The 17,757-nt window shown below is 40.5% G+C and overlaps 1 protein-coding gene across 32 annotated transcripts in view; it reads right to left on the reverse strand.

Moving 5' to 3' along the window:
* The window catches only part of AFDN (afadin, adherens junction formation factor), a 142,212-nt gene that overhangs the window by 36,308 nt on the left and 88,147 nt on the right, over positions 1-17,757 (reverse strand). For all 32 annotated transcript variants that reach the window (XM_078001142.1, XM_078001140.1, XM_078001141.1 and 29 more), the window contains 4 exons: positions 17,072-17,215; positions 15,366-15,564; positions 11,369-11,472; positions 9,236-9,322 (listed from right to left, as the gene is read on the reverse strand). In XM_078001142.1, coding sequence (XP_077857268.1) covers positions 9,236-9,322; positions 11,369-11,472; positions 15,366-15,564; positions 17,072-17,215 — 534 coding nt within the window. The remainder of the gene's footprint in view (positions 1-9,235; positions 9,323-11,368; positions 11,473-15,365; positions 15,565-17,071; positions 17,216-17,757) is intronic.

Below are 17,757 nucleotides of genomic sequence, written 5' to 3' on the forward strand. Positions count from 1 at the left end.
GAATTCTACATTCAGCAACCTTGGAAGTCCATGGTAAGTTACCCCCAGCAGGTCTGGCGCTGTGAGCAAGGTAACTAAGCTTGGTGTCTATGAGCAAGGCTATAGTTCCAGCTCTGGATTTCGGTTATGCTTTGTACAAAATACAAACCCAACACACCACATCCATCTCTTCCCTCTCCATAAAATGAAGGGAACGAAGGTGGCCCCACAGATGGGATGCAGGAGGCCCATAAACCCAGAAAGACCGCACGCGACATATGCAGGGTGTGTGAATTTCACCAGGGCGGAGACACTCTTCTTAGCCTCGCAAAGTGGTGTGCAACTCATCAGATTTTCAGGCACGAGAGACCACTGGAGGCGACCCTGACACTCCTGACAAAGCTCCCCAGAATCCTGGCCTGTGCAGGGGATAGGTCTGGGTCACTTTAGATTCCACTGAGAGAGATGGGGCAACCCCAGGGCAGTTTGAACCTCTGGGTTACCCCACAGCCAATATCCTACATCCAGGTAAACTCTACAAATTATCATCATTTTCTATGATGGCTCTCTAGAGGATTAACATTTTATGTTCCTATTCTGTTATTTTAATGTTGTACTTGAATTCAGTATTTCAGTCAATCCAAGAAATCAGCACTTAGGCCAAAATTATAAACTAGGTAAAAATAATATTATTTTATATCATTTACTATTTTGCTTTTGGCACAAAAATATATTGTTTCCAAACTAATAAGAAGCCATGAGGAGCACTGCGTCACTTCATACAACTTAGTGGAAAGATGTTTCTGGCATCTCCATGGAAGAAACTGTAAGCACAATAGGAACTCTGGGACTGACTTTAAAAAGGAACCTGGAATTTCCTGACTTCACTTGTTTGACTAGGTGTTTCCCACGTGGTCATAATTAGACCATTGAAGAACACAAGAGAAGGTCTCAGTCTTCAAAGGACTAAATTACAGTTTATGTGAGAAGCTGACTCTAAACAGTGAGAAGGCATGTTAATAAACAGTCCTTACCCTCTCATTTTTAGGGCATAGGAATCTTGTGTTTTAAGCTAAGATTTTAAGATTTTAAAATTTTAAATCAGTACATTGTCTAAAAGCAAAACTCGAACATACTTAACGCATTAATTAACCATTGATTTTTAAATAAAATAGCAAAATATCCTAAGTACTTTTAAAAGTGTCATTTTTATGTTCACTTTTAAAAAACACAGGTTTTAGAGAAAGGCTGTAGTTAAAACCACCTAATGGGGCCAAAAATAGGTTACATCACGGATATTCTTGTCCATGTCTTCAGCAAGTTACATAGTGGCAGTTATCATATTTAAAGCAACCTTCACCATATTATACCCAGCAGGATGAAATATCATGGCTGTTTTCTTAAATAAGAAGCATATAGAAGGCTTACGTTTTTATGAAGCTTAAGAATTTGCAGCACAAAAATAGCAAAAAAAATCTGAGTGTGTAATTACAAGCTACATTAAATGGTTGTTGCTTCATGAGCAAGTTAATTATTGACAGGTTTAAACAAGTTATACTGAAAGAAAAAGCATTCTTTCAAGACCACAGTGTGCACAAGAACACCAACAACTGCCCCCTGAAGAAACTCACCACTGACTGTATTCTTCCAACAACAGAGAACCACATTTTCATTTCCGGGACCACAACAACTTCGTGAACTGAAAATCAACCGTCTATTCTCTCAGTTTTCAACAGCAACCGAGACAGCTGGTTTTTCAAGACCGGGATCGCCACATTCTGCGCTGGATGCTATGACCCTGTATGGCATTTATCAACACGACCTAGAACCAACGCAATATTCAGACTCTTACGTAACCAGTCCACGCTGACTGCTGTTTACTTTGTACTTTTAAACTTTAAAAAGAGTTAGAAAAATAAAAAGGAGGGAATTGTTTGTAATTTTAAAATCCACATTAAACAGGAAGCATCATGTTGTCCCACAGATGAACAAGAAGTAGCCTGCTGATCGTCCCCAAAAGCAATGTTTTAAAAAGTAAACTGCATACCCACAGTGCTTCCAAATCATCTGGATTTCATAAAACTTAACCACCATGTGGAAGGCGAGTCAGCGAACTCAACATCAAAACATGGTTCAGGGTTACAGCAGCTAAGCCATAGACCAATTTAGAAAAGGAAAAAAGAACAGGCCAAATACAAAAACCACACAGCTTATAGAAAACAACAAAAGCACACAAATGACTAGGGGTAAAATTTAACCACACAAGTCTATAGGCCCCTCTGCAGAAAAAAAACATATACCACACACTCATGAGACTAACAAGAATACAAACAGCAGGTGATTATCCAATACCAGGCTCAACATGCCTGACACAGCTTCTCTCTCTGAAGAGCTGAGGTAACTATAACTATTACTGCTACGTTAAAGGCAAGGAAACTAAGACTTTGAGAGGCAGTGCCATGTGCTCCGTGCTCCAAGGCTCCCAGTGGCAGGAGCAGAATATGCACAGCAGCAGCGTGACTGCAGAGCCCAGACATGAACAGAATCCCACGTGACGACGCCACACCAACAGGCTCAGTAAGACGCAGGGCAGAGCTAATGGCGAAAGTTCCCTGTATACTGCCCTACCCTGCACTCAGAACACTCCCCTGAAATCTCAAAAATAAGTCCACTCTATTATAATAATTTATGCAGACCCACACACCTATCAACTATACAGTGTCATCTCAGCAGTGTGTATGTATTAGATGACTTTCCCAGTACCAGAAATTACAAGCAAACTGGAAAAGAATGAACTGTATTTAGTAATCCAGTATGCCAGGGAACTGCTAGATTCATTTCTCTCATTTCAAGAAAAGGCATTAACAGATGCTTCATTTCTGAAAATGGTACACTGTCCAATTAATAGGCCATTTTCTTTATTTCCTTCAGATCATCTATACGCTGACATTCAAATTTTATCTCTGGTTCTAACCTTCTGAGCTTCACTATCCAACCATCTACTAGATAATCTATTCACTCACCTGAACAGGCATCCCACATCTCCAGTGTGACACGTTCAAAGCTGAGCTCCTGACGCCACCGTGCCTGCCCCCTTCAGTTTCCTGCCTTCATAACTCACACCTCCACGTGTCCAGTTGCTCAACACAGAATCAAGATTCATCTGGATACTTCCCTCTTTCATCCACTAAAGCAACTCACAAGCCAATCCAAAAACTGCCATTCAACAAATATGTATCAGTAGCTACCATAACCAGAAACTGACAACCCTTCAATAGTGGACAAGAGAAGATGCTTGCCTTCACGGGGTGTCTGTTCCAGAACACCTTCGTCCTCTGCACACACAGCAAACCATCCCGTCATCTCCACTGCCACGTCCCTAATGTAAGCCTGTACAACCTCCAGTTGTACTGGAAAGCTAGTACAACTTACTTGTTTCTAGTTATACTTCTGAGCGGCTCTAATCCATGTTCCAGAATTGTAAAAATAAACTTTAAAAACTGCACTCTAATCATATCATGCCTCATTTAAACCTCAAGAGTCCTTATCTCACCTATAATAAAATCTTCAGCTCTGTCCAGACCCACCATCACAAGGCCTTTCTTTATAAAGTTTTATTGGAACACAGCCACGCTATGCCACAAACTGCCCTGTGGCTGCCATGATAGCAGAACTACTCAGGGCAACAGATTCCACATGGCCTGCAAAGTAGAAAATCTCCACAGTCTGGCCCCTTACAGAAAAAGCTTGCTGACACTGTACTCTATGATCTGGTCCTATCTGCTTCTCCACACACCCCACATGTCTTCCCCTGACAGCCCAAACTGGGCTGAGCCTGTGTACAGGGTCCACTGCCATCCTTGACCTCGCTAACACTGACTCATCCTTCAAGTTCAGCACTGACTTCCACTCTGGAGCGCAGTTTAGACATTCTGCAAACAGCCATGGATAATGACCACCGATCATACAATTCCTCACTCGTATTTGTCTGTCTCATTCTTCAAGTGGTCAAGGGGCATGTGCTAATTCAGTGACTAAGATCACAGACATCTTGGCAAGAGAAGGAAACTTTCATCACTAGGTAAAAAATAACTTCCATGAACGTCAAATCCACACTTAGTTTCACTAAATCTATTTTATAAGCTGATGAATTAACCATTTTATCACTATTATTATGAGACAGGGTCTTGCTCTGTTACCTGGGCCGGGATGCAATGATGAGAAAACAGCTCACCACAGCCTCAGCCTCCTGAGCTCAAACCATCCTCCTGCCTCAGCCTCCAGCGTAACTGGACCACAGGCGCACACCACCACACTCAGCATCCTTTTTCATTTTTTTGTAGAAATGGGGTCTCACCTTGCTGCCTGGACTGTCTCGAACTCCTGGGCTCAAGTGATCCTCTTGCCTCAGACTAAACCCAACTGCTGGGATTATAGGCATGAGCCATGGCGCCTGGCCAAGTTCACCATTTTAGAACTAAATCTGAACTCCCTTCTTTTTCTTCCAGTTTTCAGTTTATACACATTATTCACTGTGGAAGGTATTGGAAAAGACCAAAAACAAGAACAAAGTGAACATCATCTACACGTTAGGGAAGATCACGCCCCGCTTTAGAAAAGGGACACACAGGTCTATGTCCCCAGCAAAGGGAACAGTAGGGCCTTTCCAGCCACTCTCTACCTCTTCCTGCCTGACTTCTCACGGAGGCAGCGAAGCCATGCGTGGGAGAGTGAGACAGGGATGCCAAACAGAGCGAATGCTCAAAACCTCTTCAGGCTGTCTTTTGGAGTGTCCTGCTATAAGGGGACAACTACCTTCACCTTCCTCTTACCAGGGAAGACTTGCTGTGTGAGTGACCTGAGGAGGGGGAGGGAGGCATGCTTAATTCAGGAGTCACAAATCTGCAGGTGCAGTGTAGACATGCACATCGGACACATCCCCAACCCAGCTTCAGCTGGTGCAAGGTCTATCTTTTTGACTGCATGTACCTAACCTTCTATGCTGTTACTATGCCCCATTAAGCCCCAATTCTATTAATATAACCTACAACCCAGTTAGAAGTACTATTAACATTGTTATTTCCTGTCTTTTCTACAAATCTTTTTAAGTATCTTTTGTTAAGTTTTTTTTTTTTTTTTTTAAAACGCTGGAGATTTAAAGTTTAAAAGTGAAAATGTACACTCTACTTTTCACACAATAGGCACTAATATTCTCTTCTGAAATGAGTATTATTTTAACAATTAGCCACTACTTTCATATTAAGTTTATTCTAATACTAGTAAAAGTACAGACCTAGCCTTGAAATTACAATATACCCTGAAGCTAGCCCCTGCAGACTCCTAAATCACATTAGACTCACAGAAGCCAGTAATTGTGCTACACGGATACCTAATGTAACTTTTCATCACAAATGACAAACATTTTTGTAATAGCAAAGATTCCAGAGTCAGTGATTTTTATGATGAAACTACTTTCCACTGAAGATATAGAGAGAAGGTTGTGTTTCTTCTGAGGCTTCCTTGCGTAAGAGCAAATACAAAGAAGACACACAGCAGCTCAAGGGACTTCAAACCCCACAGAAGAGGGGATTAGGGATTAAGAGAGGCTGGTGGTGGAAGAGGTGACCAAGTGCAAGGATCTAAAAACAAGAAGCAAAGACAGGTGTGGGCGGCAGCATGGACGTACAAATGGGCAGAGGCCAGGTGGAGCCCATTCAAGCAGCATGGGCTCCCTGGACTCCGGCACAGTTGAGCACACCTAGGGCTCTGCACCCGTGCCTGGGTGTCTGGGCTGAGGCACTTTCCCTGACACCTTTTGCACTCCTTCCCCTCTCCCTCCCAGGTTCATAACCGGCAGAACCTTCCTTCTGGAGCTCCTCCTTGAAGTGAGAGGATTCTCTTCATCTGGGCATCATCTGACTGTCACCTGACACGGGCTGGCACCCTGTCCCTTAGCCTCTTGCCTGCATTGCCACAGTAACTGAACAGAGGCTCAGGTATGACTTTCAATCTGGCTTGTTGTCCTAATTGCCCCCTGTCACCCTGGCAAGACAGAGGTCAAAATTCAGAGACAAACAACCAGAGGCCAGAGGCCACCCAGAAGAGGGTGAGAAAGTGCCAAGTGAACCCAGAGCTCCGCTCCTTCTTCCCTGCTGTAAGGTAATGCTGGTTCCTTTATACATGAGGAAATCATGAGAAAGAATACCAAAAACTCTGAAAGACTGAATGCTGAAGTAAATTAGACTTGAATCTATAGGAACAAATAGTTTTGTACTTCAAGATACTTTTTTTAACTGCAAGAGGTGGACACTGATCATGGAAGCCCCCTACTTCCACCTCCACACTCCTAAAACCCCAGGTAAGAAGAGCATTTAAAGTAAGGTTACAGGATGAACATAACAGAAACTCTGCCCACAGATTTGAGTATGGTGGGGTAATTTCTGATTCTGATTTTTTCCGGAAAATGGGCATTGACTCAGCTGGTAGGCAAAGAGAAAACACAGCTCTATGGCTGATACTTCCACTTTTACATCTCCAAATAAGTCCTGGTCCCTTAAACTGCAACAGCCTGGAAATATGGCCTGTGAGCAGGACCCTTACCAGGAGTAAGCAGAAATTCTGGATGGTGAGGTGGGAAGGGCCCTGGACTACGCTCTGCCTGCACAGGTGAACCCCCACATGCCTCGGTCTCTGAGAGGCAGTCTACTACGCCCCATGCAGCACCTTCAACCCATATGCTAAAAGGGTTCAGGTTCCTCTGATGAACTACTGAACAGACGCTCACCTTTCGTCCCAGGTTCTTCTAATCCATCCTGCACACCAGACCCAGATAAAGCCTCCTAAAATGTCAGTTTCATCATGTTCCTCTTTTGTTCTAAATCCTGCATTTCTTTGTGGTGCCTACAAGATAAGGCACAGACTCCTTATCCTGTCAATCAAGAGTTTTAAAACTAATTAAGCACTGCATTCCTTATTCCGCTTTCCTCAGTAATTTCACAGGTCTCACCTTATCCAAAAATGGCACACACAAGACTTGTTTCTTCTATCCTTGCTTGTGCTCTCACTCCAACCCACGATATATCTCCCTTATTCCTTTATTCCAATTATGTTTGTTCCAAGGATTAGCTGAAACTCCACTTCTCCCAAGATGTCCTCCACAACTGCTACAACACCCATTCATCTTCTTACTTTCTCCAAAATACACAAAGGTAAAGTTTTATGGTACTTGCACTAGATCTTAATCACATATTGCTTCGTAGGCATTTGTGTTATGACTAAGATTATGGATAACAAATTTTCCTCATAGCTAATTCAGTAAGAGTTGTGCTAATATAGCTGGTAATTTGTTATTTCAGGATTAAACCTATATAATAGCAAACCAAATATTCACTCGGTTAAAAAAAATTGCTCTTATTTGCTATCTTTCAACAAATATTTTTTGCCTGTTATATGCTGGAGACTGTGTCTGGGAGTGGGGATAACTACAGTGAAGATGCTACAGAGTCAGTTTGATGGGGAGAAAGATACCAAACTCCTCATGATCTAATTCCAGTTCTAAAACTGCCCTGATTTAGGGGACAAAGATGAGCAGAGTGAGCTGCCAGGAAGTCCTAGCAAAGTAGGACACAAAAGCTTTGTCAGCACTTTGGGAGGCCGAAATGGGAGGACTGGTTGAGGCCAAGAATTTGATCGAGATCAGCCTGGGCAGCACAGCGAGACCCTGTCTCTAAAAGAAATTTTTAAATTAGCCAGGCATGGTGGTATGCTCCTATAGTCCTAGCTACTTGGGAGGCTGAGGCCGGAGGATCACTTGAGCCCAGGAGTTCAAAGCATGATTGTGCCACTGCACTCCAGCCTGGGTGACAGAGCAAGACCCAGCCTCTTTTAAAACATAAAAATAAAAAAGGCCTCGCTGCAAGATGGGACAGTAGAGGCAAATATGCCCAGTCAGGCAGAGCCTGTGTACTTGTTGGACCACCTATCAGCTCACCATCTAGCCTTCGGTTCAAAGCCGGGACCTCAACATCTTTTCTCATGCTTCTGCATTTGTTCAGTGCAAAGCTGAAGTCATGGCCTGCCCATACCCTCATTTCAAACGGACCCTTCACAAATTAGAGGAGCTGAGGAAGAAAACACTTCAGTGAAAGCTTTTAAAAAATCACAGGTCTCTCTAGACAATGGGAATGGCAGGGTTTCAAATTATAGTCCGTTTATTTCCAAATTAATATTCAGGATGATATAATTCTGGTATAAAGAAAAATAAATTAAAATTTTTGACTATTAGCAATTAAAATATTTCTCAAGGCACATTAACTGTAATTCAGAAGGCACTTCTATCACATTGCTATGTAACGTTTTCAAGCTTTTCATATATTCCCTAGAGATAGAAACAAAAATAAACATTGTAGTGGCCAAAGTGTTATTTTTAAGCAAAATATCAGCAAAGTTGACTGAAACATCAGTTATTGAATATTAGCTAAAAACACGTTTGTTTCATGGAAAATATCTGAATATGATTCAAAGCTAAAATTAATTCTAAGCAAACGTAATTGAGATTCCATATTGGAAGAGGCTCATGAGTGAGTAACGCCAAGTCACAATACTCATTTCTTTAACTCAAAGAAAAGATCTGTGTAGCTTTAAATATCCTGCCAGAACTAGCGGGTGAAGGGATTCAAACCCCAAGAGTTCGAGGAGGGTGGTTCAGCAGTCAACACCTATCAGAACTATGTAAGGTCTAGGTTAAGAATGCCATTTCCTAAGCTCCACACCAGACTCACTGGAAGGGACACCTGGAACTGAGAACCAGAAATCCCCTTGTGTAGCAAGGTCCCTAGGGGTTCTTATGTGCACTGGAGTCTGAGAAAGGTGTCTAGTGGCCCACTATGATGAGGTGATGCACCTGTGCCCCACTTCCACGATGCAGTTTTCTACTGTACCAATGCTTTCTCTCCTCACTGTGCAAATCAAGTTTTGACTATGCCTTTAAATTATTTCCTTCTGAGCACCATCTGCTCAATCTCAAAGTATCACTCTAGCTACATTCTCAGAGTAGGAGATCATCCCTCAACTAATTGGGCCCAGTGAGCACACTGGCTTCATTCATGTAACACCATTCCTCTCCTACACAGAAACAGAACTGAACAGGCACATTATACACAGGTGGTAAGGTACTCCCACACAATCCACTCTGACAACTACTGATTCAATGCTGAAAGACTGGAGAGAACAACTCTCACATGGCTAATTGGCCTACCTTTGCTGCAACAATGCTAAGGCCCATTCCATTCTGCTTTTTTAGGGTCACAGTGATTATTTCAGGTTCTTTCCTCAGAGGCTGAGCCTAAAGGATGAAAACAAAGGTTTATTTTATGACTGAAACGGAAGTGCTTCTGTATGGTTAGACAACTCATGAGCTAGTCAATCATGTTCACTGGAGCAAATGGGGAAACAAAAAGGGTGAGAAGATAAACAGTAAAAAAAAAATTTCAATTAATATAGATACTCTTCAGGTATTAATCTGGTAAACTAAATCAATATTCTTGACTGAAATCTTAAAGATGAATTTAGTCATAAATGCTATTTAAATGTGATTTGAAGAACTTAGTTTATAAAACAAAATTAAACCCCCATTACTATCAGGTAGAAAGCCTGATCATAAGGACAAAATTCAATTTTTACTTTATTACCTTTCAAAATAAATTACCAGTCTTTTTGTGTTTTCAAAGAAGAAATTTAAAATTATTTTACATTATCTATGGGGAGGACTGCAAAAAATGGTTATAACAGAGATGACCTAACATCTTTGTCTCTTGTGAAAACTCAGCAGTGATTTTATTTTAAATAGCAACACCAAGGCTGCCGCAAGACTCATGTAGCAGCACCCAGAGAGTGCTGCTATTGAGTGAAGCCCACCTGGCCAGGTAAGGAGCCTAAACCGACAGCCCATAAGGCAAGACAGCTCCCGACAGACTCAAAGAATGAGAAAGTGAAATTACTCATTGAAGTTACATGTTCTTTACATGTCATTCCTATACGCCAGAGAGTAAACAAAATTCAAGAAGAAAATTAACAGTCCATACACACGAAGGAGGAACTTAAATAATTAAATATATAAGCAGGAAGGTACCTTGCCAAGAGGTGGTAATTATACATATGGCTTTTTAATTTAGAAGGAAAATAACTAAAGCTTATGAGAGATTATTTTAAGGAAAATAAAATTAGTTGACATTAGAATTACTATTTTTTTCAAAATCAAAACCTGAAATCTCCCGAGGAATCTTAGAATAAACTAGAAAGATGAGGAATGAGTGAGTCTACCTAGAAGGTATTTGTTTTTCCATAAAATTGGGTAACCAGAAGTTGCTGCTGTTATTTGGGACTTAAAAAAACAGCAGTTAGTAAAGTCAGTAAAAAGTATCAGGGGCCGGGTGAGGTGGCTCACGCCTATAATCCCAGCACTTTGGGAGGCTGAGGCAGGTGAATCATTTGAGGTCAGGGGTTCGAGACCAGGCTGGCCAACATGGTGAATCCCCGTCCCTACTAAAAATTCAAAAAAATTAGCCAAGTGTGGTGGCATGCACCTGTAATCCCAGCTACTGAGAGGCTGAGGCAGGAGAATCACTTGACCCAGGAGGCAGAGGTTGCAATGAGCCAAATCGCACCACTGCATTTCATCCATTTCATCCTGGGCAACTGAGCGAGACTCTGTCTCAAAAAAAAAAAAAAGTATTAGGGGTATGTTCAATTTGTCAGTAGTTCAATGTGATCATCTATTTGGTATAAAAGAATGATCAACAATTAATTCAATCTCTGGAGATGGCCATGATATAATGCTCAAACCTAAAGTATGCGAGGAATTCAAATTAATTACTTTGAGTACACAAAAAATTCCTGTTTGTGTTTAAAACTGTCTATATGAAGCAAAGTAGAATTGTTCTTAACATGTATGAAGCTGGGAAATTTTGAGATTTACCACTCTTTCAAAAAGATATAAAATATTACTAAATGGCTTGATATATATTTAAGACAAGGCAGAACTGACTATAAAAGAATGAAACATTTCTGCCAAAGAATTTTAAGAAAATATTTTAAGATTATCATATTAATATATTTAAAAATATGTATTAAGACTGGTATAACCATGGGTATTAAGTGTTATTTATTTCAAAAAGCACCACTGCTTACAGACAAAACTGTAAGAGACATGGCTTGGAAGGAAAAAATATATGTGTAAATCACGGTTTAAAAATTTTTGAATATCAATATTTAATGGTGATTTTAAAACTCTGCTATCACATCAATCTCCAGTTAAGAAAGAAACAAATCTGCATCACATCTTCAAGTCCTAAGGATCTATTTCACTTCATGGTACCCTCAAAATACTTGCCAGCTCTGTGTTCTCACGCAGAAGGTGACTTTCATAATCTGCACCTTCAAAATATATTGTCCAAGTACCTGGTGAACGTGTGTGAGGAATTAACCTGCAAAATCCTAAGGAGGAAACAAGCAAATTTTAAGTGAAAAAGCACATCTTGTCAAGATAAGGGAAGCAAGATTAATTACCAATTGCTTAATATCCAATACATAGTATTGATTTTTCTTACTCTATACCTTTACTCCCCTCTGCAAACTGAATTACCAGACATTTAAAATTATCCTTTTGTTTTGGTCCAAGAGTATTTCAGCACCAAGCAGTAAAGTAAAATTGGCCTCCCCCTCCTCTGTGTTCCAAAATAACTTTTTTCTTACTCCTATAACAAATTATCAGATCGCCTCGTCATTACTTCCTTGCAGAACCGTTTACTCCACTACACTAAGAGGTCCTTAATAACATTCAGAATATCTACTTAGCAAAGGGAAAGAAAAGAGGGAAGGAGTAAGAAAACAACACGAGCATGGGGTGTCTACCAGCACGTCAGACTCCCTGTTCAACTACGTACATTCAAATTATTGGGTAACTTGTACAACAATTCTAGGACTCCTCCTCATTACTCTTTGTCCAAATCTCCTTTTAAGTTCATACTAATTTAAATTTCTTACAAATAAATTTCAGAATCATTTTATAATGTTTTCAAGAATATCTGTTATTTTCATCAAGGACAAATGACATGCTTTGTAAAAGTAAGCCTTTCAATTCAAACTAGGTCATTCTTCATTTAGTCGAATCCTATTTTGTTTCTCAGCAATGTTTTTGACCAACTCCTATCTATCACACGGGCCCTGAACAATCCTTGGTACATTTTCTCTACTGCCATCTTCTTCCCACTATCAGCAGCTACCATTCATGAAGAGTGTCCTGTGTGACAGACTCTGCGCAGCTTCTCACCACAGTCTCAAGTGGTCTAATGGCTTGGACTGGTGAGTTTTCCCTGGCAGGAGCTGACAGTCTCATCCACTCCAGTGCTTCAACAAGGAGAAAATTCTGACTGCTATTTGTGGACAATCAGTTTATTTATGGTAGGCAAAAAAGGAGATGTAAAAAACATATTCAGTTAAAATAAGTATACAAAGTAATTTTACTTAGTTTTATTTTTTAAATCACTATTTCAATTCAGATCCATGAAAATATAACCTACAACTTGCTTCTCTTTCTCATGTTTCAGGGAATCACTAATTTAACATGATTTTGAAATCTGAACAATTATAAATTATTTTCTTATTTTTTTCAAGGGCCGCATTTCCATAACAAGCTCTGGACCATACTACAAATAGAGATTTGGCTTTATTAGCTTGAGGAATGTATCTCAGACCAGGTATGAGTCCAGGCTGGTTGTACAGTCTTCTCTCACAGAACTCTATTGTATGAAGGGAACAAAGGAATATACACTGAGGGCACAAAGTAATTCTTTAATCAGCTTGTAAAGAATTGAGTGTGAAGCATTGAAAACACTGATGTCATGAAAGAAAACACTTGATTCTTTGTAAGTCTTCTAAAGGCATCTGTGTACTAAGCTACATGTACAATGATCATCTAACACATATGAAGTAATGTAGTGATGCCGAGACCACAGAAACATCACATATGTCCTAAAATTAATGATTTAAGAGAGCTTACGGGGAAGTCACAAAAAATACTCCATCATCAAGTCAAGAGCTCACTATTTCCAACTTGGTGAGGATCTGCCCTATGGTACATGTGACAAAACTGGCAGTTGCTTGTAAACTATAAACTATACAGATTTGCAAAATGCTAGTAGTCACCTTGCATGCTTATTTGCAAGGTATTAATTATAAAAACAACTAGTTACTGAGCACTGAACATACAGCAGGCCCATGCGAGGTGCTGAGGATCAGAGAAAGTGCAGCTGGCCAAGCCCAGGCTCTCAGAAACCACCCTCACTAAATGTGGAGGACAGATAGCAGCACACGTTTCAAACACAATATGACCAGTGCAAAAATAGAAGCAAGGAACTAAGAATCACTCCTGGGAGAGGCATGTTAAGTGTTAGGAAGACACTGAGGTTTTCCAGATGAAAGGATGCCTGATTAGAATTAAGAAAATAAATAAGTGTGTAAGTTCAACAGCAGGAGTAGAGCAGCGACAACAGTAATAGCACAGATATTAATAATATACAGTTCAATATTAACAATATATATAGTGTATTTCAAGGTGAAGCAGTAAGGCTGGAAGATGATGTCATGCTCAACAGTTTAAATTAATCCCACATATGATAGAGGAAGAGTTCCTGGCAGGACAGAACCATCCACAAACCATGGTTTTCAGATACCATGGCAATATGAACAATAGAACAAAATGAAAAAGTGGAGTGAGGAGACTGTCCGAGGACGAGTGCCGTAAGTAACACGTGTGTGGGGGAAGTTTTTGGGAAGGAAAACTGGCTGTGGTTTCTGATTTGCTGAGATGCAGCACACTTGGAAGGATACTTCTAAGCAGTCCTGTGGTGGCCGAGTGCTTGCTGCTTGGAAGCTGTGCTGCTGTCTCTGGGTCCACCAGTGTGTGGCATGAGGCTTTTTCCAGGGAATGGCAGAGCACGGAACTAATGCTCTGGGGCTAGTTCAGGCCCACTCCATTTCTCAGACCTGCACTGAAACCCAGCCCTCCTCCTTCCCCAACCTCGTCACAGGTGCACCTGTACCAAGACTGAAGGCTCTCCCTGCCTTCTGCTCCTACCCCTCTTCCTTCACACACACTTTCCTAAAAGACCTCACCCCGGCCTCATCTCACCTTGGCCTCTCTCTGCTTCTCTGAGGACGGCACTAAGCCCTGAGCACCTTTTGGAAAGGCTCCAGAGGTAACTGTTTTGCAAACACATTTCATTAAAGATGCAGCCTTTGTAAAATGATTTTTTTTTTAACTATCAGAAACTTTGAGGGTATCTTGAAAGGTATAAAAATGTATTTATTGTGGGGAGTGAATGTTTCACTGAAGTTAAAAATCACACTCACCAGATTTATATACCTATGGGCATAAAACCTCTATCATTATTACTTTTATTTGTTGAAACAAACCCCTACACTTTGGGTCTAACTTTCTACTCACCTGAGCTGTTTTCCACTTTATGAAAAAGTCGCAAACCTGGATTAAAATTTGGTCTAATACAAAACCTCATACATCAGAAATAATTGTGGTGTTTTCGATCAGTACAGATCACAAGAAAATGTAGTAAAAGTGACATAATAAAATCCAGGAAATCAGCTGTACTCAAACCTTTCAGGGCTATAAGCTCTTCACACAGAAAAGCACACGACATGCTGGAGTTTGGGTCTTGCCAGCACACAGGTGCAGGCCAGCCTGGCACTGGTGGCCACAGCGGCAGCAGCAACAGCAGCACTCACACCCCCTCGCTCTGTGCTAGAGTTCTGCATGCTCCACAGGAACCCATTCAGTCCTCCCAACAATCTCTTAGCTGGGTACTATCAACATGCCCATCTCACTGAAAAGAAACTGAGGTGCCAAAGTCACCTGCCAATGGCAGCGCAGCCTATAGGTGACACAGTTGGGTTTAGAATGCAGGCAGTCTGCTTCCAAAGATTGTGTTGCTCTTAATTGCTATGCTGGTACCAACAAAGTTTATAATTTAGTGCTAAAAGAATGAATCAACCTACTATGCTTATAAAATACCAAGAAGGGAGAACAAAAAAAGGTCCCTTGTTATCAGCCCAGGCAGAAAATGTAACCATGACAACAAGTGGGCAGAGCAGATGCTCACTACAGGGTCACAAAACATCCCCTAGCGCTGTCTCGACACTTCTGACCTTACATCACCATGAAATATTTCTCCAAGTCAGCGGAACATGGACTTCTCCAGACAGCATGAGGGTGCACTCCCACATAAGTGGACTACCCTATGAGGTGGACGGTGAATAAAATGCTCGCTTTAACCTGGGGAGTAGCTCAGACTCAGGCATGGAGACTAATTTACCTCTCTGGCACAGAGGGTCTAAAAATTCTTGTAAACCATTTGGAATGTTTCTGACAACATCACAAGAATAACCATCTTCTGGCAAAAGAAACGGCAGCTGCAGGTCAGGATCCTCCTCCAACTGCACTTCCCTTCCGTCGCTGCGGGCCAGCTCATCCGCAGTGTTTTCAGCCACAGCCACTACATTTTCTATAAGATCCTGTTTGGAAAACAAATGCAAAATTAAAAAGAGATGCTCACTGTCTGATGCACATGACCAACAACTATTCCAAGCCTGTCTGATCTGTCTGATCACTGCAGCACCGCTTATCTCACAGACAACAGACACAGACAGACACAGGCTTAAGGAGGGAGCACAGATCCCAGCAGAACAGCCATCATCCATTTTCTAAAGCCAACAACCCTGGGCTGCACACATTCTATAGATGAACCAAGATTTTTATTATTAATTTTAAGTAACCTGTAGCTTTAAATAAAAAGAAACTGTTCTATCACAAGTTTTTCTTTTCTAATCATTTTTTTCCTCGTACAATTGTTTAATTTTCAGTTGTTAATAACTATATTTGTATAGAATGTTTAATGATATAGGGAAAAGCCCACACAATGTAAAATACAAAAAACCAGAATAAAATATCTATACAGTATTTTTGCCAGTTTGGAAATACATCAATATACAGAGGTTATTTCTGAATTGTGGGTTTATGGGTGATTTTTATTTAAAAATGTTTCACTGATATATTACCCACATAAAGGAAAGTTCACAAATCCTAACTGCACAGATCAATAAAATGAACACACCAGCTCAACCACCAGGTTCACTTCTGTTCAAGAAAGGGAACATCGTCACCTGAGTAGCCACGCCATTCCCTCTCACTGTCCCCTCCTTCTCCATCAAAAAGAATGAAATGGTTTTCAGGCTTCTATCACCAGAGCGTGATTTTGATTGTTCCTAAAGTGTACATAGATGGAAGCGTATTCTATGCACTTTGCACAGGGCTGCTTTTTTTTTCACATTATGTCATAATGTTCATCCCAGCTGTTGTAACTGTAATTCATTCTTTCTCACATATTTCTTTATGTGACTATGACATGATTTATGTATATGCTATACTTTTGATTTGGTGATTTCTAGTTTGGGGCTGTTTTGTTCATGTCTTGTTGGCATAAACTCAATGTTGGTCAATCCATCCATCCACATATATAATTCTCATGACTCATATTTAAGTCTACAGCATTTCTCTTTAAAAATAGCTAACAGTGGTAGATACTATTTCTCACCCTCTGTTCCTCCTACTGAGAGGCAGGCATGCCAAAACTCCTGGCTCCATTCCAGATGAGATGCGACAAGCCTCTCACTTCAGCCAGGCTGTAAGGGGGTGACCTGTGGCAGAGGAACCCGCCCTCTAGCACTCAGTTGCGGCTACGCGCACTGGAACTCAACAGTCCTGGGCAGCCTCCTAACCTCCTCCCTTCTAGTCCTTCTGATAACTTCCCAAGAACCTACTTTCCTGAATAAAATCCCTTTCTACTTAGTGTAGTTTCTGTTTTTTCATTGAACTCAACTCAGACAACAACATGAAAATGATCTCGTAAAATGAGAATAAATAAGTCAACTTATTAAATAAGATTTCCTTTTGTTTTTTCATCCAAATTTCCCTGTGCAAACATGCCCCGCACTGTGTGACGATGACGCAACATCCACTCACCGTTGGGATAAAAGGCTCATCAGGTGCACAGTGATAGTTCTGTAATAAGGCTTGAAGTTGTAGTGAATTTAACTTAAAGCAGGTGCTGTTTATATTTGGAATGTCATCAGGTGCATACTTATCCATGGTAAGCAAAGTTGTTGCCTATGTAAAAGAATAAAGGACACAAAATATCATACTTGTAAAGTTATTCCATAAATATTATCCTTTATGTAATATTTATAAAAATATAACTTGCTAATTTAACTTTGAAATGCAGAATGACTTCAAGAAACAGACTTCCATTTACAGTAACTATATACATTAAATAGAACTAAAAGCATTATCTTTTAAAGGGCATCTTTTTAGATGCCCTCTTAATTTTATGACATGCATGTATAATTAGATTTAATTATGTTCGTAAAGCATTTTAAAAACTCTCTTCAAAAGCAAAACATTTACTTGACCATTCAGATGACCGATTACCGGTGTTTGAATAGTTTCATTGTCCTGACTTTTCATAACGAGCTGTCTAGCCTCTATACTAAATCTCTTTTTAAAAAAAAGGTTAAAAAATGGAGGAAAAAAATTGTACATAATACTAAAAAAAGTCCCAGGTTTTTAAGCTATCGATGACTCAATTCGTTAATTGCAAAACATCACCTCCTAGTTTTTCGTATCTAAAAACTTTCCTCAGAGCTGGTTAA

This window comes from Macaca mulatta, chromosome 4 (genome assembly GCF_049350105.2).
Source record: "Macaca mulatta isolate MMU2019108-1 chromosome 4, T2T-MMU8v2.0, whole genome shotgun sequence".
Lineage (NCBI taxonomy): Eukaryota > Metazoa > Chordata > Mammalia > Primates > Cercopithecidae > Macaca > Macaca mulatta.